This window comes from Cyclopterus lumpus, chromosome 5 (assembly GCF_009769545.1).
Source record: "Cyclopterus lumpus isolate fCycLum1 chromosome 5, fCycLum1.pri, whole genome shotgun sequence".
In the NCBI taxonomy this organism is placed as follows: Eukaryota; Metazoa; Chordata; class Actinopteri; order Perciformes; family Cyclopteridae; genus Cyclopterus; species Cyclopterus lumpus.
Genome location: NC_046970.1, coordinates 16,407,543 through 16,429,596, shown reverse-complemented (window position 1 = coordinate 16,429,596; position 22,054 = coordinate 16,407,543). Strand labels below are relative to the sequence as shown.

Sequence of the window (22,054 nt, the reverse complement as noted above, 5' to 3'; positions counted from 1 at the left end):
CACTTGACAGTTTACGAGGGCCTTTATCCTTCTCAATAAAACAGGTGCGGTCAAACCGTCTAGGCCCCGCCCCCATATGACCAAATTTGGAGAACTTCAGCATTCCAATGTACAGGGGGCGGGGCGATGACGCCACCTGTTTCTCAATGGACTACGGGCTCGTGCTCACTCAGCCGGTAGAGTGAAGTATTTGGAGAAGTGGAGCTAGTGGGACAGACGGAGGAGAGCAGCGAGACTTTGGGATTTCAAAACCACGGCTTTATCCAAAGTTGTGTGGAATCATGGAGCTCCGTCTGGTCAACTTGTTCCTGTTTTTATTCATCAACCAAGTTTTTATCAGCCTCCAGTCGAAAGAACGTAAGTTGTTCACTCGCTGTGTAAAAAGAAATAAGTGTAGCCGAGCTTTACCGGACATCGTGAGTGAGGAGGTTGGAATTTGATAGCCTGCTTATTAAGTTATACTTCCGTTTGAAAATTAAGTACATTTAGGTTTAAAGTGCGAACGTACACAACTCTCTGTTCTGTTTAGTTTTTCCATCTAGTGTTTAAAACACAATTGTGGTGATTGTCTCTTTTGAAAATACCTATTTACCATTTAAACCTTGTTTTTATTCATTTAAATAGTATAGATATGTTCTAACTTAAATTATCGAAAAGATCGGATTATCAATTTTTAATATATTAAAACATTTTTAGGAGAATTACTTTTTAACATTTTTTTACTGGCGTTGGTCAGTGTAGGATTAAAGTGCACCTGTGAGATGCCTTAACATGTCAGACTTCTTGTTTCACTTGTGGTGCATATCCATGTAGTTCTCTCGTCACGGTAATTTTACGGCCTACGCCTTTCTCAGACATTATGAGTCCTGTATCCTGGACCTGGAGGACACGGTCAATGAAGTCCTGAATCAGACCGACATGCCGGATTAGACTGTCAAAGCATGGCATGTGCCCTCATAAAGATGCTGCCCCCGAGATCAAGGCAGAGAATGTAGTTGTACAGTCCAATCCCAGTCGTTTTCTAACTAGTATTAATGTGTGTGTATATATATATTTGTGTGTGTGTGCATAAATAAATACATGTATGATGTCTTTAGTTGCTTCTGTGCTTTGTTATAATATGTTTTTTCTGTTGGTCTCTGTAGAAGTATTGCTGGATATGAGAGCTTCGGGATCAGAGTTGGGGTGGTTGACGTTGCCATATGAGAACGGAGTGAGTATTTATACCTCAACAGGCATTTTTTAAGACTTCAGGTTCAAGACTTGAAACTGCTTCTCTCTGAGTAAGACAACAAATGATTCAAAAGGGCAGCTGAAGATTAGTTGACGTGGGGATTTGAATACTATTTAGCAACAATAACCGTGGCTTCTTTCTGCTCATTCGGTCCACTAAAAATGCTCTCTGGCTTGATGAGGTTTGGCAGAGCTCAGCTAGTCTTGTGTTAACGCTACCCTACCGTCATGCATTCAAAGGAGGTATCTTTCATTCCAGCAATAAACCAATGAACTGAATTTTTTGTGAATCCTCTCCGATTTAGAGATGACATCAGTAGGATAATATGTACAGTTGTGGTAAGACATAATTAAAAGAGAAAACAAGAATGGGCCATGTGTGGAGAACCATCCCTCTATCTATAGTTCAGTGGCTTTCCATCTAAAAAAAGCAACAAGACATGGCCACTTCCACTGTGTGGGTAACGTTTCTTCTTACGTTCTCGAAGATCTAAGGGCTCTCGTTTGATCATATAGGGTTTCCCCCCTGTCCTTCAAACTTGGCTTTGTTCTATTCCAATTTTCTCACACTTGTAAAATGTATTTAAAATGTGTACCAGGAGTGACTATTTCCAAGGTATGGTCTTTGTTTCAGAACACTTGGATAGTAATTACAAGTAATTGTCTGAAATTCAGTATTAATTTGGTCAAATTATAGAGGAGCTAATATGTGTAACTATGAAAATGACAAACTTTAACAATTTACATTGCCTCACAGAGTGCTGCTCTAATCCGTGTAAATATATATGTATGCCTCTCTGTTCTAACAGGTTAAGTTAAGCATTGATGTGTAGTCTACTATAGTGCCAACATATGAGGTGTTGAGTTTTAATATTATATGGAGGCTTTAATCTTTCTGCTCGTCATTGCTTCCCTCTTTTAAAAAGTCTTAATTACTGCCTATTAAGCTGCCACTGTGCTTATAAAGTTCATTTAGCTGCCATAAATGTTAGTTGGTAGTCTTCAGTTGTATTTGCTGGATTTCGCACACATGTAGCCTCGCGTGTCAGAAGGAAACCACAGACGTTGTGAGCACAGCACATGTCCAGGCCAATAATCCTAATGTGTGGAAAAAAAGCTCCAGTTCACTTCTGCACTTTATGAGCTTCTTAGTCAGCATGAAAGAAGAGGTGTCTCATCAATAAAACTGGTTCTCAGCAAGAACAAAGCCTCTGAACCCTATACTTATTCCCTCCTTTCATTATTGTATCTTTGTAACCGTGACTTTTGCCCCTAAAACTAATCCCTCTTCGTTGTCTTTATCTTTTTCTGTCCTACAGTGGGAGATAGTCCAGACTGTGGTGAACGGCTCACTTTTCTATACCTACAGTGTTTGTAGCATAGACTCTACTGAACAGGACAACTGGTTACGCACAACCTTCATCCAGCGGCGCCCGGGGTCCACACGAGTCTCTGTGGAGCTTCGATTTATTGTGCGAGACTGCAACACTTTTGATGGCGCTTCTGTCGCCTGCAAGGAAACCTTCAACCTTTTCATCTCCGAGGCTGATGCTGACGTAGGAACCAACTTCCGTAAAGGCCAGTTCCGCAAAGTCGCCACCATCGCTCCTGACGAGGTCACGCGGGGCCGCATCCTGAAGGTCAACACAGAGACGAGGACCGTGGGGCCTCTGTCTCGAAAGGGCTTCTACCTGGCTTTTCAAGACATGGGTGCTTGTGTGGCTCTGCTGTCTGTCAGAGTGTACTACAAAACATGCCCGTCCACGGTGCAGAGCTTGGCGGCCTTCCCGGAGACGGTGGCGGATGCTCTCAGGGAGGTGGAGGGAGCCTGTGTGGAGAATGCCGTTAGTCAGGCCACCCCACGCATCTACTGCACCGCTGAGGGGGAATGGGTGGTTCCCGTGGGCCAGTGCCAGTGTCTCGCCGGCTACGAAACCACCGGGGACTCATGCCAAGGTAAGCAGAAGTAGGCCACTCACTCACCATGCGAGTTGTAGTAAGTGAATCTCCGCCAACCACCACTTTGGCAAAGTGTGAGGAATGAGCACAGAGGAATGTTAATTATGTCTTGTTTGTTTGGAAATCTACCACAAAAAAACATATCTGTGTTGAAGTCGGTCGGATCGCGTAGATGGAGCATTGGAAAGGGAGGAAACAGACAAGATGTTTTGTTTTGAGTTTACGGCATCTACAGATCCCTCCATGTGCTCTAGATAAAAACCACTGGGGGATTTCATTGCTTCATCCGTCTACCTGTTGGCCAAGAGCACATTCTTTCCACTGCCTTTTTCTCAGGAGGCCCGAATGGGCTGGGCTGAGGCACAGTTTTTATGGATAGGTCGATGTACAGCACAAGAAGCTGTGTCCCAATTCCATATTCCATATGTTGTGTATTTACACTGGATATTTGACAACATATACTCAAATATGTCAGTTTTTCACCAAATTTGAATGCGTTTTGAATGTGGTGTTGTTTGACACTATTGTCCCGCAATTTACAGCTCAGTAGAAAAGGAAGAGCTAATAAAAGCTGGAAAAGAATTAAAACTAAAACAATGACGTATTAAATATTTGGGAAGACATTTTGCCTTCTCTTTGGAAGAGATTATTTCACTCAAATGGTAAAGTACATACATTTATTATATACAAACTGCAAAAAGGTGTGTACTACAATGCATACTGTTGAAGTAGCCTACGAAAAAGGGAAAACTTTCTCCTTTTTAAAGGGACATGCGAGTATGCTTTTTAACCATTCAGATATTTATAAGCAAAGTTCTCCCATTTGTGTGGAATTTGTCTTTCTCGGGTGTGGTGTGTTGAGCTGTCTGGAGGAAATGTGGGAGGAGAGAGGGTACAGAAGAAGGAGGAAGGAGGAAGGAGGGAGGAGGGAGGGAGGAAGGGCACAGTATGCTGTAGGGAGTTTTGAAAGGAATTCTTTCACCCTCGCGTCACCGACAGCACTGATTGACTAAAGGAAGGGACCGTGTGAATGTCTCAGAATAACTACCTGAGTGGCGCGTCTTCTCCTCCTGAAATATTTGTTTTGTGCCAGTTGCTAAGGCTACCGGAACCACAGATTACAGGGATGGGGTCGACACGCCTATAGGAGGTTAGACTGAGTCAGGCTGTGGCTTATCCGAGTCACCTTGACTGGCTGAGTTTGGTCTCTTTTTGGAGTCATTCCTATGAGACAGACGATGATTCTTACCAGCTTAAAAAAATAAGCCATTAGTTCATGCAACTATTTTGACAATTGATTTATCCTTTTAAGTCTTTTTCTCTTCCAAAAATGCAAAGAAATAGTTTCTAGCCTTTTCAATTGTTTTTCTTCTCTTTTTTTTTAGCACTCTAAACTGAATATCTTTGGCTATATTCAAACTAAACATTTGAATATGTCACCTTAAGATTTAGGAAATTGCTTTAACTTCTTTGTGACATTTTATAGACCGGATATACAATCTAGTAGTTGCAAGATTAATAGTTAATGAAGGTTATATTGTTAGTCACAGCCCTACATACCATTGATAGATAAGTACAGTGCTTCATAGAGTAAATATTGTCCTGAGGTTGGAAAAATGAAAAGAGGAATGCGGGTAGGAAGTCCTGGCCGAAGATTGTTTCAGACGTTGATGTTTCTGACAACAGGTGGACTCTGAGCCAATCACCTGAAACCAAAGTTGGCAGAGGAAGACAGGAAATGTTCATGATGGGGCAGGGGGGGGGGGAAGAACTGTGACTACAAAGTCTGGAGGATGACCTGAGTGTTAGGATGCATGAAACCCGTTTTATTACAGAAGTTAAAACACATTGAGTATGTTGTAGTTTGTTCCGACGCCCTATTTCCACTTAACAAGAGAAAGTGAGATCCTTCGAGGCTCGTGGCCTGCATGTGCATTCCACTGAAGAGCACAACTGTTGTGGGAAAAGGAAGTAAAGTGACATAAGGAGGAATGCTGACAGACACAAATAAGAAGGTTGTCGGAGGGTGGGGAGTCAGTCGACAGTTGGTGCATGAGGGTGGTTAGTTTCCTGGCTGCTTAGTTAGGTGTAGAGTGTAATTTAGTCAAGAGGATTAGGAGAGCAACAGGACAGCTGTTAGCCAATGACATGCCCCGCTTTGCCTCCCTTTGCTCTTTCATCCGGTTGTTAACACACGCAACTAGCTCCCTAATCCATGTTCCCACTCATTAGAACAATGGGTCGACACAAAGAGCAAAAAACGGATTCAATTAACAGATGCACCGGTGTGGAACTTAAGTCCTTTTCACATGTGTTTCGGAGTCGCAAAGGAGCGTGGGATGATTTAATTAATTCAAGAACAAAAAATGTAAGTTTCGGATGATATGAAAACAGTATTTCAACCCTTTTTCTAGATTTACAAAATAATGCTAAAACATGAATTCCAAGTAAACATGAGACTCCATCGTTGGCAAAGTTTGCATTAACAATGTTTATATTCATACATCGCACACATGCCGCCATTTGGGAGCTTTATAATGAGTTAGGCAACATATTTATGGCACCACTCTGTCCAATCTCAGAGACAATAGATGAATAGGGCTTGAGTTTCTTTGGTACGTGACAGAGGTCCTGCTGCTGCAGCTCAAGATGAAATGGGCTGGCCCCCTTTTCTTATGGAAAGGACCTCAGCTACACCCCCACTGCCGCCGAGTGACTCCCCAGAGAGAACTTCTGTTGGTGCTCCAGACCTTTACCCCCATCCCCCATTCATCCCTCTATTCATCTTCATCCCTCCTACTCAACCTCAACCTGCTCCTTCTCCTCCTCGGCGGCAATACTTGGGGTGCAAAGGTCTTTCCGCCTGAATGGTGAAGTAACGCGACCACGTCTTTAATCCAGGGTTCACTCGACCTCTTCTCACGGCCACCAGCACAGGGGCCAGATGAAAGCCTCCTCCCATCAGAGACAGCAGAGTGAAAGCAGAGAGGAGATCTTTCACAAGCTCATTCTTTTAAAGTTTTTCTTTTTTTTTGTTTTACTGTGCCGGACGGAGCCCTTTATCACCCCAGAAAGTGTGTGTGTGTGTGTGAGTCTGTTTCCATAAACACACTGAAAATCATACTCGTTTCCAGCAGCTTTTCCTATTTCCTGATTCTCTTGTTCTCTTAACTATTCAACCTCGGATGCTGTAATTTGTGATTGGTGCTGGGGGTTAGCGGAAGGAAGAAAGGAAGGAAACATCAGCCTCGGACTGAATTGCAGCTCCTGCGTCCTGGTTTCTGTCCACTCTGCACATTCATTAACCTCCCATGCCCTGGAAGACTGTTTATCTGTGTGCTGAAATGTCCATCGCAACTCTCCACCAGTGGCCAGGGTGCCATTTCCTTTGGCAAAAACACCAATATTATCTGCCAGAGAAAATGAGCCGAGAGGTCACGGGGGAAAGGCAGATCAGATCACCTGATGGATTTAATGCTCTGCTGTCATCCGGTTGACACTGGCAGTGTGACCTGAGATTAGGCCTTCAGGCGAAAAAGGCGAGTAGAGGCAGATCGTCAGGGAAATCCCTTTTCATTCCTCTGGATACAAAGCCTCAGTGATTATAGGTTACTCACAACAAATGCTTCCTGTCGGGTGGAAGGGACTGGTATTACAGAGACAGCTTCATTGTTTGCATTTAGATCAGTCATCCCTTCCTGTGTTTGTCCGTTTCAGTTGCTCCTAATGTCAAGCTTAAACTAACACACACACGCACCTTCTCTCTTTCACACAGCATGCAAACCAGGCTACTTCAAGACATCTGTATCAAACGAGTTATGCCAAGTTTGTCCTGATAACAGCAAGCCCTCTGCAGCCGGCGCCACCGAATGTCAATGTGAAGAAGGTTTCTTCCGCTCCCCTTCTGACACTCCCACGTCACCCTGCTCTGGTAACAACCGCAAACACTGTCATATTACTGAGAAAATCATCAGATCAAACAAATATCAGGCTAACTTTTCTGTGTCCTGTACTTCCTCTCCAAGCTCCACCCAGTGCCCCTCGTGACCTGATCTCCACCACCCTGTCGGCACAGGGCAGGCTGCAGCTGTCCTGGAGCCCACCGCTGGTGACCGGGGGCCGCAGTGACCTCGTCTACAGTGTGGTGTGCGAGCACTGCGACGAGGCCTTGTGTGTCCCCTGTGGCGAGAAGATCCGTTTCGAGCAAGGTCCTACAGACCTGCAGGACACGACGGTCGTTGTTAGTGACCTGGATTCTCATCTGAACTACACGTTCACTGTTGAGGCTCACAGCGGCGTGTCCCAGTTCGGTACCGGCAGGCCAATCGCAAGCATCACCACTGCTCTGGACTACACAGGTGAGCTCGATCACATGAAAAACTCTTTCTTTGTGCTTTTAATTAATCTTGTGTTATTGTAAAAAAAATGGTTTGTTGTAATTTTTAGACATTTAGATATTGTTTCATTTACTATTGTATTTGCCACTAAAAAAAAAACTTTTACAAGAAGAAAGGCTAACTACACGAAGAGGAATTCAGTCTGACTCACTGAATTCCAAAGGCTTTAATTTCCAGATCTCCTTCCCAAAGACTATGATTAGTCACTAACCATTATTTTGCTCTCTGTGTCTCACCGACCGTTAGATCCCCCAAAGGTGACGTTGATCCATCTGGATGATCGCAGTCCCACCAGCCTGTCTCTGTCCTGGACTCTGTCTCGCAGGCCTCCCGCCCACATCAATCACCGCTATGAGCTTATGTACCGCAGAAAAGTAAGACAGAGTGCTTTGTGCTCTTTTGTCTCCCCTCCCCTCGTTCAAAGTTGAGGCTGCAAATTGCTCCAACATTTTTCTAATCCACCCACTTTCCTTCCCGCAGGATGATGAGGGCGAGCGTGATGTGACCACCTACACAGTCCTGATTTTGGAAAAAGGTTCCGTCCAAATTAATGACCTCACCCCAGACACTACTTACATGTTCAGGGTCCAGGCCCTGAGCCCTGAAGGAATCCCCGGCAGCTACAGTGTGGAGCACGAGTTCCTTACCGCACCTTTAGGTACCAACAGCCGTAACATCTACAGCAGATGAAACTAGTCTCTCCGTATAAACTCCTATTGCACATATTGAGTTGCTAAATATTTTTCTTCTGTGATTTGCACAGCTGAGTCTCAGATCCAGAACAACTCCACCATGGTGATGGGAGCTGTAGTTGGAGTAGCGATTATTCTGCTCGTTGTTGTGGCTGTCCTGCTGCTGCGTAAACGGTTGGTAACAACATGCTTCATATCCACATCCAACGCCTGTGTCATTCTGATAAATGTTATCTACAGACCTGCAAACTCTGTGATTATGTGCCACAAGCTCGAGTAAATTGAAGATTTTCTGGTATGACTGCTCAGGGAGGGTTTATCAGTAATAGCTGGTGCTGTTATTGAATACAGCGTTGGTCTTTTTCAGCTGAGACTGACCTACAATTACTAAAAAGCTGTCTTTATTCTGTTTAGCCCTGTAGTGATTATTTGTGTTTTCCTCTCAGGAGACTGAACTCTCGTGGCAGGGGAGGACCTGAAGATCCCTACTTCTCAACAGGTTAGAAAACCATTCTATACATGCACTAATAATAATAATAATAATCATAGTTAATTGTGTTATTATTAAGCCTACTATTCTGGTCGTCATTTCCTCCATAGATCAGCTTAAGCCTCTGAAGACCTATGTTGATCCACACATGTATGAGGACCCTAATATCGCCATCCAGAAGTTTGTCACAGAAATTGACCCCACTGCCATTAGCAAACAAAAAGTCATCGGTGTTGGTAAGTGTTTTATAAAAAAAAAAAAGAAGAAGAAATCACCAGTTTTTCTTTTTATAAAATCTAAGAGCGCAGTTTTTAATGTTCTCTCTTGCTGTCCGTCTGCCGATCAGGAGAGTTTGGGGAAGTGTTTTGGGGCGTGATGAAGACTCCCAAGCGAGAGGAGGTTGCCGTGGCAATCAAGACCCTGAAACCGGGGTACTCTGAAAAACAGAGGCAAGACTTCTTGAGTGAGGCCAGCATCATGGGTCAATTCTCACACCCAAATATCATCCGCCTGGAGGGAGTTGTCACCAAATGTGAGCCGATAACCTCGGACAGAAGTCAAACAATCTTTCTCAACTCATTTCTATCAACTGCTTGCATATTTTGCTTTCACTAAAAATTAATTTTCTTTTAATTTTCAGTCAAGCATGCCATGCTAGTGACCGAATACATGGAGAATGGAGCTCTTGACATGTATCTGAAGGTAGGTACATGCATTTGGTTGCAAACAGGAAGGTCATATGACTTGAGCTTCAGACTTAAACATTATTTTTTAGCACTTAAGGGTGCAAACTAAAATCTCAGCAAACTGTTTTGAGTTTAACTATTTCATCCTTTTTCTTTTAGCGTTATTTTGCTTAGGAACTTGATTTATTTTACATTGTACAAAATGTTGAACTATTTAATACATTACATGAAGTTAAAAGCCGACAAGAAAATGTAAATTGTGTTTGACTTTTAATTAAAGGAAAGAGTTATTTATTTTAATCATGTATTGTTTTCATTAAAGGAAAGAGTAATTTAATTTAAATGATGTATTGTTTTCCTTTAGGACCGTGATGGAGAGATTGCATCATATCAGCTCGCTGGGATGCTACGTGGAATAGCTGCTGGCATGAAATACCTCTCTGACATGAACTACGTCCATCGTGACCTGGCAGCAAGAAACGTTTTGGTCAACAGCTGCCTGGAGTGTAAAGTGTCTGATTTTGGGCTGTCGCGTGTGTTGGAGGATGATGCTGAGGGCACCTACACAACAAGAGTGAGTCGAACAGCTGCATATTTAACGGCCTTAAAGCAGAGACGGAACAATTATTTTTTTCCAGTAATAAATACCAGAGTGCTAATGACACTTTCCCTCAAGTGTCCAATCTAAAGTGTTGGTCTTTCAGCGCTTTGTGTTTCCACTCCCTTCACACATTTAACATGATTTCGTAATGTTTCTCTTCTGTCAGGGAGGTAAAATCCCGATCCGCTGGACGGCCCCCGAGGCCATCGCTTACAGGAAATTCACTTCAGCCAGCGACGTGTGGAGCTTCGGCATCGTCATGTGGGAAGTCATGGCATTTGGAGAACGGCCCTACTGGGACATGAGCAACCATGAGGTATGTCCACCTCCTTGCGGTTGAGATGAAGGATTGCTTTGGCCTGTAGGTCAAACTTTAATGTGTATAACCACTGAGAGTCTGTGCTGGGTATGTGGTGGTAGAAAGTTGCCTGACGTCCAAAGTAGTTTCTTAGCATCTTCTTTAAATTAACTGTTCATGTCAAAATACGAACTGCCCCCTTTTTCCAGACTGTCTGTCGCAACACTCATAAATATACTAGAGATCTAAGAGCTGCCTTCCCTCTTCCTCAGGTCATGAAGGCTATCAATGAGGCCTTCAGGCTTCCTGCTCCGATGGACTGCCCGTCCGCCATCTACCAGCTCATGCTCCAGTGTTGGCAGCACGACCGCTCCAAACGACCTCGCTTCACAGACATCGTCAACATTTTGGACAAATTGCTCCGAAGCCCAGAGTCTTTGAAAACCATCGCTGACTTTGATCCACGGTATGAACTTTATTTTCATTGAAGTTTATGATTTGGTCACAAAGTGAAAGAAACTAAATTAAAATGACTACTATAAAATGCACCATTCCTCTTGGGTGCATTATTAATTCTGTGGAGAATTACACCATAAACGCTTGTGTGTTAATAAGTAGAGAAAACTGATATTCATCGTCCATTTAAATTCTTAGATCTGTCTCCCACTTTTTTTCTTTTAACTAGAGCTATAATAAAATGGGTTCAAACATCCTCACATGCACTCACTGAACATAACGTGGCGGTAAATGATGAATAATCCTAATGTACACCGTTCCTCGCAGCGTGTCCATCCGCCTGCCTAGCACCAGCGGCTGTGACGGCACCATGTTCAGGTCGGTGCCGGAGTGGCTGGAATCCATCAAAATGAGCCAGTACAACGAAAGCTTTGCTCGTGCTGGGATCACGACCATGGAGCAGGTGCTCGCCTTGAGGCATGAGTAAGTGCACACATGGCACATGTGCAGCTCTGCCCCGCTGCACAGATTTTTATCTGGCACCAGGCCACCCTTTGTAGTAACACAGAATGTATTGAGCTCTCAGCTTGAACATTTGTCAGCCAGTTTGTGCATGCGGAAATACCTCACTGCCACGTCATTCCTATCATTCTCTACTGCCATAGCTCCCACAGCAGTGGCCTTTTTTAATCTGATGCTCCGCTATAGTCCAGCCCGAACACTTAATTGTTAATTCAGTACTTTAATCAATCTATTTAAACCATGTATGTATTGCTTTCAGATGTAATTTGTGCATATTGCTTTCCAAATGAAAGTTTAGTTTAGATACTTCCCAATGGGAATCGGTGCTTTAAGTACCTCTGTAGTCTCTTTATGCAAAACCGAATGCATATTGTTTTTAGCACTCTTAAAACGGTATCAATGACCTTGTCCTTTCAGAGACATCAGGAATATTGGAGTGCGGTTGCCCGGACACATGAAGAGGATAGCATACAGCATCCTGGGTCTGAAAGATGAGGCCAGCTCCCTCAGCGTGTTTGCAGTGTGATCTAAGCATTCCTCCAAATCAAAGTGCACTGACTGACCTGCCATTTCACTCACGAGGAGGACTGAAGTGAGGTGGGGGGGGAAATCTGAGCTACACTGCAGGGGGTTCATTTTATGGCGCTACTGAAGAGGACCCTCCAAGCCACTCAGAAAGGACTGAGATCAAAAACACTTAAGTACTTTATGATAACGGAAGACAAATAATTTATATTCATGTAAAAATGTTTTATATGTTGAACATAAACATAAGTTATGTGATGTAGTAAATAAAACTATTATAAGAGTATGAGCAAAATGTGAGACACGGTGAGGGTGCTTGGTTTGTATTTACTGAATGACTGAAAAATGTAATGCTCTTTACAATTTTAAGGGCATTTTCTTCCAAACACTCACTTCATCCTGCCAGTGTTTCTGGATCTTTAAATCGGTTTGTTTTTCTACATATGATCAATGAGACTTGCTTTTAAATTTGGAATTATAATTCCACTCAGGGCAAAGAATCACACAGTTATGTTTTGTAGTTGGTCTCTGTATCACATGATGCATTTTTTTCCCTCAAGTCTTGTTTGTTTACATTGTGTCTTAATACAAATGTCCATTTTTTAATTTAATATTTATTTTATTTTGTATTTATGCCATTTGTTAAATGAGAAATAACTGATCTGGGGCATATTCGCTAGGCAATGTATTTTTTTTTGTTTAAATAAAATCTCTTTCCTTGTGACTGGATCCCTTTCTTGTACTCAGGAGTCAACAGGTTTTTGTATTTAGTTTTTTCCAGAATTAAATATCTCAACAACTGTTGGATGGATCGCCAGAAATTTGGACCAGAAATTATTCATATTATGGTAAACCCTACTGACTTTGGTGATCCCCCCCCACAACTTTTCGTCCAGCACCAATAGGATGTTGATATTTGCCATTAAATTTGTCACAGACATTCAGTCTTTGTGAACTTAGGTTTGCACGATCATCAGGTCAATACTGTAATTTGTCCAATACTTTGGTTTATGCCCAAATTTAACTTGACAATGACTGACATTCCCATCAGCCTCAGCTAGACTTTGCAATAGCATTCAATCGTGAAACTAGGATGCTAACAGGAATGAAAACACTAATATTGTTTAAGATGTACAGAAATGACAGCCAGTAAAAAAACATATTGTCAATACTTAGCCTAAATGTTACAGACAAAATAAAAAACAATTCCTTTAATCTTTCTAGCTCACTTTCTATATTTGCTCACTTAACCCTAGAAGTAACCTAATATTATTACACCATACTCACACAAACAAATCGGTTGCCAAAGGCCTTTCTTCTGACCCCACTCTCAAACCAGTTCGTACATTTACTTCAAGATGAAAATCAAAAACTAATTCCAACCGTTAACTTCATTGATCTTAACAGTTTGGTTGTCTGTAACATTGTAGCACTCCGGCCTCACAAAGCTTATTTAGGTGACATCTGCCATCCAGACAGAGTTGATCCACCTCGGTGACTTTGTCAAGATGGAGCAGAATGTCACACCTACACACAAGTGTGCTCCTTCGTATAACAGTCACTAAGACATGTTAAGTTCTGGAAGCTTTTCACTGGGATGCATTAGTACAGTGTCAACCATTAGATACAGACTTAAAAAACAAGAAGCTAAAAGCTACTTTATTGCATCATATTGACACTTGTAGAAGAATTCCAGTGAATTTAATTTCAGACCTGATAATTATAGCATATTCCTTCACATAGCTCAACGCCCTTTCTCACACAAACCCAAAGACTCATGGGCTCCTAGTCAGGGGTGCGGCTAGACATTTTGAACCAGTTGACCAACAGTTGAACAACCGTTCTGACACATTGAATATCTACACTCCGTGTCATGTTCATGCAGCTGAATCATTCAGGCACCCACCCAACCACACACGCACATTCTCACACACACGCACACACTTTCAGCAGACACAAGGGAGATTATAATTACCTATCTTAGATCCACGCTACAGATACATAGATAGAGACAATCCACTTCCTCAGCCTTTATGGAGAAAGGTCAAAGTCTTTTCTCTGAAGATTCAGAATGTAAATACAGATAATTTACTGATCAAAAAAATAAAGACTGATACTCATATATTCATTTGTTTTTCTTTTCATGCAAGGCGTGTTTGACCCGTTTTTATTTTTTAATAAAATCAGTCAATGTTAGAAACCCGGTGACTGACCTTTTCAGTTTGTGCTATGTATTCATCAAAAGTTACAAGCTGAATGTTTTGTTTCAGGCCACTCATATCATATGGGGAAGACCCAGGCCGTTGGAGACTTTTTCCAGTTCACTGTCGATGTGAGTGAATTTTCTCCAGAGGATGTTATCATCACATTTTACAACAACCAAGGAACAAGGAAACTGGCAGGAACAATCACTGCAGACCCATCCCAACAACCAGTTCCTCTGGTAGGCGCTAAAGAGCACTGTAGGCCAAAAGCAGCAGACACAAGAACAACTTATTTCACTGCACTACTACCTCCATTTCATATATATATATATACACTTTTGTATATACGTTTATATTTACATGGCCAATAAAGCTGATTCTGATATTCTCCATCCTTGTGCAGCTGAGAGAAGATAACAGTCACAAATACTTTTCCCCACAAATGCAAACCACCATCGAGTGTCGACCCCATATTTGTGACCGTGACGATGGGGAGCAGTATGGTCCAGACTGTCAGAGACGATATTTCTTAATATTTCCTCCTTGCATTTAACGTGTCAACGCTGGAGTTGAGTGCCCTCTGGTGGTCGACGAAGAGAACTGATGCAGCATTCACGCACCACCGGCAAAATGCCTTTCCCGAGCACTTGAACCCAACAACATTGTAAATGCTGCATACAAATGGGATAATCTATCTGACTTGTTAGCATAATGTCACAATTGAGAGCAAACAGCAGCGAATGGCACAGCAACCTGTAAATCGTTGTTGAAAATAACTTCCACAACTTTTTTAACATCTCAACTGAAACTGTATCATTACATCTGCTGTAACTCTATGAGGCTTACTATCTAAAGTGAGATTGCTTCTTTAATACAGGCGGGGGTTTTTTTCCTCAAAAGTGCCAGAAAAAAAGACGTAATTGATGACTTTCTGAAGAAGCTCAATCGCATCACAAATTACAGCGGCTACCGGAAGTGACGTTGCATATTCCTTTCAGGTTCCTGCCCATGAGACGTGTGGTCGTCCAGGGATGTTTTAGTTTACGGAAGTTGTTATCAGCTGGCTGCACTGTGATGCTTAAAATGCTATTTGGCGACACCAGTTGCTATTATTAAAGTTATTTGTATTAGTGTGATGCTAGCTTCCTCTGAGCGCCAGAGCTAACGGGAACAACATGGCGCGCGTCGCTCCTTCCTGCGGGTCAATCGTAGTCGCTGACTGGCATCAATGTAAAGACAGCAAAGAATATTTCAGTAGAATTCTTCACAAGAAGAGACGCAAAAACTTCGGTATGACAAATAATATGTTACATTTTTGTTAAATCACAATGGATTTTCAAATGCAGAGTAACGGGGGTTGATTATACAACTAAGTATTTGTTCTACAGCACATTTTTGAGACTCAGAAAACCTTCACATGTTGCCACTTAACATACTTATTAACAAGAGACGTTAAATCCAATTTCATCATAATTTTAGTGGCTGGTAGATACATGTGCATAAAGTAAACAGAGACAGTATTTTAAATATTTAATATATTTAAAGACATGTTTTTTTTATCATTATGTGACAGGGAGAGTCTGTAGCCTTTGTAAACACGATATTGTGGCTAAACTAATAATGTGTCATAACGTGTAATAATGCTTAATAATAATTTATAAACTCACCTGAATCAATGGGTTTTACTGTTTAATTTTTCTGGACAATCAACATTAACTCACTAACTTCTGATTTTACAGGCCTCTTGGAGTCTCCAGTGATGCCCCCACACGTAGCTGTGGACACAGTTCACTATAAGATCTTCCTCTCTGGCAAGAGTGGCGTCGGGAAAACTGCTCTTGCTGCACGTCTGGCAGGCCTGAATATTCCTAACTTGCACTATGAAACCACAGGTAGGTCCAGAATTAATGTGACAGTTGTTTTTAGAGTAAAATACACAATTAAAGGCTAATGAGATCAGACAAATATTTGTCCAATTCATCTTTTCATAAAGGTATTGAAACAACGGTGGTGTATTGGCCCGTGAAGTTGAGAGAGAATGGCAGAGTGCTTTTCTTCCGTCTGCAGCTGTGGGACTGTGGAGAGAACACCTTGCGTAGATTTGACCATTTGCTTCCTGTATGAAAGTGTTTTCACGCAACACATAACAGAAAAAGGACTATGCTCACATTATTCTAGATCAAAATGAATACCCTAACGCCATCTCCCAAACGTTTTGTAAAAACACTGTTCCTTGTGTCTTCCAGGCATGTAAGGAGCAGGTGGATGCCGTCCTTTTCCTATTCTCCTTCACCGACAGAACGTCCTTTGACGATCTGTCAAATCAAATTGCTAAATGGACCGGGACATCTGTGCGACATATTGTGAAATTGGTGGTTGGCACCAAGTATCCTCTTGTGTTCTATTTTTAAAACTTGAATGTTGACTTTATGAAACAGTTTCAGTCAAGGGCTTACTTTATAACTACTATATCAATGCAGAGATGATCATTTGTCCTTAATGTCTCCTTAAGATTTGACCTTTTCATGCACTGCGATGTGCCGGAGAGAGACGTGAGGGACTTCCAGGAGACGTGGAACTTAAGAGTGCTGCGTGTGGGTGGGGAGGTCAGTGATGGGCTGGGTGACGTAGCCCCACTTCTCAACTGCCTGGCAGAGAACCTGTGGCATCAGGACTGTGTTACCGCTGGATCCGCTAACCATCAATCACAGCAGGGGACAGGGACTCTACGTTAAGGGGGAATATCATGAGGGCTCGTGCACAAACATCAGCATATCTGGAGTGCCTACCAACCCACAAACTGTGAAACAAGACAGTCAATTATTAGTATATTTTTCGAGCAGACTTTTCTTTTGGGAGGAGGGGGGGAGGGGGGGGGGGCAAAGAAATAAGACCTAAAACGGAGGGTTTCAGATGGAGGTATATGAATACAGGTATATTCAGACAGTATTAGAGAACTGTGTTTTTAACATTAAAGCATGTAAACAGAATCTAAAATATGAATCTGAAAATGAGCACAAGTCCCCTTAAATGCTGAACATCATTTTTTAGTTAGCAGTTGAAGTGACCTGGGGGTTGGGGAAAGGTCCCCCCTGGGTGACTGCATTCAACACATACACTGGGAATGTTTCACATTGTTTGGGATGAGGAAGGAAGCTGCTGTTGAGATTAAATGGATTGTCCTCCAATGCTGTAATCACCTTAGTGTGTCTTAAGTTACATTATATCAGCAGGGTGTTGTATCAATATCATCATATGAGACCAGATATTGTCTGCGACTGTTGGTTATATTAATGTGATAAAGCTAGAATAATGTGCAATTGGCTTGCAAAGTAATTTTTTCACAGTTTGTTCATGGATATCTGTTAATGTCATCTACATGCAGTCAAAACATTGTTAGCTGAGAGATAAGAGGTATTAAATATGTTGTCAGTATTTTACATTAAGGCCAGGGGCTGCTTAAGATCTCTCAATATCTTTATTTAGTTGAGGCATTAGTTTGTTGCATTAGGCTGATCGGACAAGGTCAAATGTTTATTAAGAATGATTTATATAGTAATTTATATCCAAGTCATTTTAATACAAGTAGAAGAAAAAAACATTCCAATATAAAATACGAAAGATCATCCCCTTACATGTGCGTCTGTTTGTGACAAATTTTCTGCACGTTGAAATCCTAATTGTGTTGTATGGTGCTCTAGAGTGCCATTATCAAAAGTATTAAGTGCAGTCAAGTTTATATCAATCTTAAATGAACAAGTTAAAAATCCCAGAATCATCACGGTTTAGACGACAGCGCCTTCATCCACTCCTCTTTATCCGACCTGCAAAAAACAGACGAGAATCCCAGAGAGGTGAACGACTGCTTAAGGAGATGAATTAGTCATGAAAAAAAATATAGAAATATAGAAGATGTCCACTTGTACCTTGTGTGCGCAACAAGTATCATGGCGGTCGGTTGTCCGGTGTGACTCTGGGAGAGATGCAACAGGAAGGAGTCCGGGGGTAGACCCAGGCCCTCAGTATTCAGACGCTCAACATGCACGTGTGAGGCCAATGCAGCATGATCCATAACGGTGAACCTCGGAGCCCTGACATGTGGCAGAGAGAGAAAACAATGTGGTTTAAAAGTGAAAACAACAATGGAAGGATTCAGTGTACAGGAAAATAGGATGTGTGGTGTTAAAAAATCTAATTAATTGGTAGTTAATTGTCCTATTTTACAATCTGGTCAATCACCTTTTGGAGGAGATGATCAAAAGGTCGTTGAAGAGGTGGAGGTAGATGCTGATGAATGACAGTCTTGAGTAAGAGGCCTCCACAGTCAGCTGCCTCATGGAACCCTGGTGCACCAGAAAACGCCCGCTCACAACCAGAGGAACTGCCTGGATGGAGAAAGAGGCAGTTAGTCAGAATGTATAGCAGACTTTATTCTGTTATGTAACCTGCGGATGGCTGATAAATTATGTTTGAATAAAATAAAAATAAAATGCACACTTGTCACCTTAACTTTGCCGAAGTCCAGCAGCATTTCCAGGCAGACCAGTTCCTCAATTCGTTTCATTTTTCGGACCCCCTTGTCGCAGTCTGTCACTATCTGGTCAGAGCACACCATACCCTTTTAATGTGTCAATTTAGATTTTATTTTTTATGTTCAGCTTTTGAAACTGCATTACCTCATGTATTGCTTTTATTGCTTTTTCAAGATTTAAAACAGATTTTGAATCTGGTTCAGTCAGCTTGAGGATGCTCTGAAATGAAAGAAAACCCAACAGAAGCCTTTAGTGGACTGGTAATGTGTCATACAAGTTAAAACTCTAATAGGATAGAGTTTTAAAAATGTTATTTTTATTTATATATATATATAAAATCAAATATCAGATGCCTACCTCAAGGATAAGTTTAATACGAGTGATTCTCTGAAAAGGAAGGACAAGAAATGACTTCAGGCCCTGTCTTTGACACACTGGGTCACTCTCAAGCTTCTTGATTGAATACAGAAAGTCTCTGTTCTGCTCCCTTGAAGAAAACAAATAAAAGATATGATTGAATAGGTCTTATGAACGAAAAGGTTGGTGGGGTGGAGTAAGCTACCAGTGTCCGTATCAAGTACAGAACAGATACTTACAGCAGCTGGCTCACAAGAGTCTCTTGGTACATCATGTTAGTCACATATGGTACATAGAGGCTGTGAAACCTGGAGCCGTGCTGCAGCACGATGTCTTCGACCTGAGATATTAACACACACTCTCCCAGTCGTATTTCCAGATCTATAAGAAACCTAGAGGAGACAGGACAACAGAAGCTCAGCATACACACTCACAAAGCCAGTTGAAACAGAGGTACAGGTATGTGGAGCCCTCACTTTTCACTGGCTGCCATCACGTGACGAATGTTGGAAAACAAAACGTGATGCTCCATTGGATTCAGGGTCCGTTGCAGTACCCTCGATGCATAGAAGTGATTGACAGCAACTCTGAGGCTATTCAGGTAAGACACTTCAGAGCCGATTAACTCAAACATCGACTTCAGAGGAAAACGAGAGAACAAGAATGAAGAATTTAGTTATTATTTCAACTTTCTCTGTCACACTAAACCTTAAAGAGCATTATAAATAGTGAATTTGAGACTGATGGTTCTGTTTATCGTCAGCACATCCCATGAAAAAGTAAAACTGACTATTCTACGAACAGGTATTGCCTGTGTAGTCAAAGCTTATTCTGCTTAGTCATAAACCTCCATTGTTAAAAATGCAACAGTCCCCATGCAGCTCATGCACTAGCCGTTTATGAAGTGCGTGAGCCTTTAAACAGGAAGAGGAATGGATGCAGAGGCCATGCGCACCAGATAAGAACTGAGGTGAAAAGGTATATTAAGAGATGCACTTCAGTCTTTTCCTGGGATTTGTTGACAATAAGAATACCCAAAACACCAGACTCATCCTGTACAGCCTATACACTGCATTTCAAAACCAACATGCTAAATGTTAATGCTACACCCGTAAGTTGCATGTAAAATGTTAGTATGCAAAAGTTGATGTGCTAAAAATGGTAAAGGTTACATACAAAACGTCAGATGTCCATATGCTTAATTTAAGCATATCTAAAAAAAAAAAAAAGGACACTATAACTGCTAAATGCTGTATGTTGATCATTAGCATGGTTAACCAACAGTTACATGCCGGCTGAAAAGAAATGGGGAGGTTTAGCCATGAAGGACAAAATGAAGCTGCATGACAGCCGAGTGCGAGAGCATGACCTTTCATGCTGTAATGAGGATTAGTGTCACAAGGCCATTCATTTTTCTACACTTCTGTCTTGTTCATTTTTATATAATCCTAGTTGTAATTTTAAATTAGATGAGACTGCTCTAGTATGCAACATACTGATTATAATGAAGTGTAAAACTTGAAGTATAGCGCTTTCCACACCTCCTGAAGGCGAATCTCTCTGGTTGTCAAGCTGCTGAGCAAACCAGATTCCTTCACCTCTTCTAGATCTTGCCAAAGGGTACATGGAGTCACCCGGACAGGGCGGGGTAGAGGTGAGGACCGAGTCTCTTCCGGAGGGTTTAATTTTGGGGATGTGGCCTCAGAGCGGCATTGAGCAGTGAGTTGGCACTGTTGGTACGTCATCAGTTCAGACACAAAGCTCTTGTTCAGTCTGTGCAGATCATCTTTCACCGCCTGCAGAAAGTAGTCCTGATAGAGCGGGACTGCAGAGCAAAGAAAGAAATGTAGACAGTACTTTACATTCCTGTCATTGTTACACTTTTCAGTCACTGGCAACATGGCCTGAAGAAAAAAGGTAAACTCACAAAAATTAATGAATTTTGACTGGAATGATACGGTCTGATCTTGCTCCTCAGCTGACTCTGCCGCCCTGCGTTTGTTGAGCAGGCCACATTTAGTTAAGTGTAAAAGATTAGAGCGTGCATTAAGATTTAAAGCCTCGCTTACCCGTCTGTACTTGTATCCGGATAGTCTAACGGAGACAACATTTGATTGTCCTCCTCAAGCCTCGGCACTGAGAACAGCTTGGGCATTTTTTTCAAATCCAATGTGCGCATTAAAGCTACTGACCGGAGAGCCGAAGATATGTCTGTGGGAGGACTAAAAAAGGTCAAAGATATTTAATCAGCGTTATCCTACAGACGAAATATAGACGCTTTCCAGAGGCGCCATGTGGTCCTTACCTGCAATCCTCAATCTGGTTCAGGGAGTCCCTGCTCTGCCCGAGGCCGCCACTGTCCTGAGCACTGTTAGATTCCACAGAAAACCCTGAAGAAAGAGCCTCTTTTGTCCTCATGGCTTGTATTTTTGAAATCAAATTATGTACTGGATGATTATCTCCAAAGTGGGAGTGTAGATTAGTGACAATGCTGTTTTCATCTGGGTCGTTCAATTGAGCCATAACGCTTTAGTCTGGAACTGTTTTCTCACACAAGGCTGCCACTCTGTATTTTAAAACCCTGACCGAGTTCAGTAAAGGTTAATGTGCGATCTACTGAAGCACCCTTCATTTGCCTCAGAGCCCCACCCAGATGCAGCCTGAGCGTCACTAGCAGCAATCACAAAGTGGAACCAGGTGTGGCTTTCTTTTTCAAGCTTCTGGAAATCTGCTTCCCCCCCCCCATCTCAGTACAAACTAATTCAAACGGAATGAATGGTGACTTGCTGGTCGTCGATGGTGGTAAATGTGAAATTTGGGGTTTTCAGACAGTTGGTTGAACAAAACAAGCAATTTGTCGATGTCACCTCGGGCTATGGGAAATTCAGTTCTGGAAAAATAGGATTGGCGACACCATTTTCCCACAATGCACGGCACAAAGGAAATGGAAGAGCTTCTCACAGTTGGGGAAAAATGTCACTTTGGATGGTGGGTTGTGAGTTTTCTGAATGCCTCAAAAATCAATCTGTAAAAATAATTTTCTTTGAAGTTAAATAGTGTAAATTATATGGTGTAAATATGAATGGGACACCACTTTGCTGC

The 22,054-nt window shown here is 42.1% G+C and overlaps 3 protein-coding genes across 3 annotated transcripts; 2 read left to right on the top strand and 1 right to left on the bottom strand.

Moving 5' to 3' along the window:
- Window positions 1–154: 154 nt before the first annotated feature.
- epha2a (eph receptor A2 a) lies at window positions 155–12,140 on the top strand. The gene is made up of 17 exons (XM_034532331.1): window positions 155–357; window positions 1,146–1,213; window positions 2,553–3,189; window positions 6,968–7,123; window positions 7,218–7,550; window positions 7,836–7,963; window positions 8,070–8,247; window positions 8,353–8,455; window positions 8,728–8,780; window positions 8,882–9,007; window positions 9,118–9,303; window positions 9,412–9,473; window positions 9,822–10,031; window positions 10,225–10,374; window positions 10,629–10,822; window positions 11,140–11,295; window positions 11,752–12,140. The coding sequence occupies exons 1-17, from the start codon at window positions 282–284 to the stop codon at window positions 11,858–11,860; spliced, it is 2,925 nt and encodes a 974-aa protein (XP_034388222.1). The 5' UTR covers window positions 155–281; the 3' UTR covers window positions 11,861–12,140.
- A 2,933-nt stretch (window positions 12,141–15,073) lies between these two features.
- On the top strand, window positions 15,074–16,913 carry cplane2 (ciliogenesis and planar polarity effector 2). The gene is made up of 5 exons (XM_034532922.1): window positions 15,074–15,353; window positions 15,803–15,955; window positions 16,057–16,181; window positions 16,310–16,449; window positions 16,576–16,913. The coding sequence occupies exons 1-5, from the start codon at window positions 15,239–15,241 to the stop codon at window positions 16,796–16,798; spliced, it is 756 nt and encodes a 251-aa protein (XP_034388813.1). The 5' UTR covers window positions 15,074–15,238; the 3' UTR covers window positions 16,799–16,913.
- Window positions 16,914–17,841: 928 nt separating this feature from the next.
- si:ch73-15b2.5 (rho guanine nucleotide exchange factor 19) lies at window positions 17,842–21,587 on the bottom strand. The gene is made up of 12 exons (XM_034532225.1): window positions 21,258–21,587; window positions 21,022–21,174; window positions 20,880–20,944; window positions 20,494–20,777; window positions 19,429–19,589; window positions 19,192–19,344; window positions 18,953–19,082; window positions 18,740–18,814; window positions 18,568–18,660; window positions 18,303–18,448; window positions 17,990–18,154; window positions 17,842–17,887 (listed from the first exon to the last, which is right to left on the bottom strand). Exons 1-12 carry the CDS (start codon window positions 21,473–21,475, stop codon window positions 17,842–17,844), a joined length of 1,689 nt encoding a protein of 562 aa, XP_034388116.1. The 5' UTR covers window positions 21,476–21,587.
- Window positions 21,588–22,054: the final 467 nt, after the last annotated feature.

Coding starts and splice junctions, on each gene's coding strand:
- epha2a (XM_034532331.1), top strand. CDS start 282: ATGGAGCTCCGTCTGGTCAACTTGTTCCTGTTTTTATTCATCAACCAA. Junction 358..1,145: donor CAGCCTCCAGTCGAAAGAAC/GTAAGTTGTTCA, acceptor TGGTCTCTGTAG/AAGTATTGCTGGATATGAGA. Junction 7,964..8,069: donor AGCTTATGTACCGCAGAAAA/GTAAGACAGAGT, acceptor TCCTTCCCGCAG/GATGATGAGGGCGAGCGTGA.
- cplane2 (XM_034532922.1), top strand. CDS start 15,239: ATGGCGCGCGTCGCTCCTTCCTGCGGGTCAATCGTAGTCGCTGACTGG. Junction 16,182..16,309: donor GATTTGACCATTTGCTTCCT/GTATGAAAGTGT, acceptor TGTGTCTTCCAG/GCATGTAAGGAGCAGGTGGA. Junction 16,450..16,575: donor AAATTGGTGGTTGGCACCAA/GTATCCTCTTGT, acceptor TGTCTCCTTAAG/ATTTGACCTTTTCATGCACT.
- si:ch73-15b2.5 (XM_034532225.1), bottom strand. CDS start 21,475: ATGGCTCAATTGAACGACCCAGATGAAAACAGCATTGTCACTAATCTA. Junction 21,175..21,257: donor AACCAGATTGAGGATTGCAG/GTAAGGACCACA, acceptor GACCTTTTTTAG/TCCTCCCACAGACATATCTT. Junction 18,661..18,739: donor CAATAAAAGCAATACATGAG/GTAATGCAGTTT, acceptor TGCTCTGACCAG/ATAGTGACAGACTGCGACAA.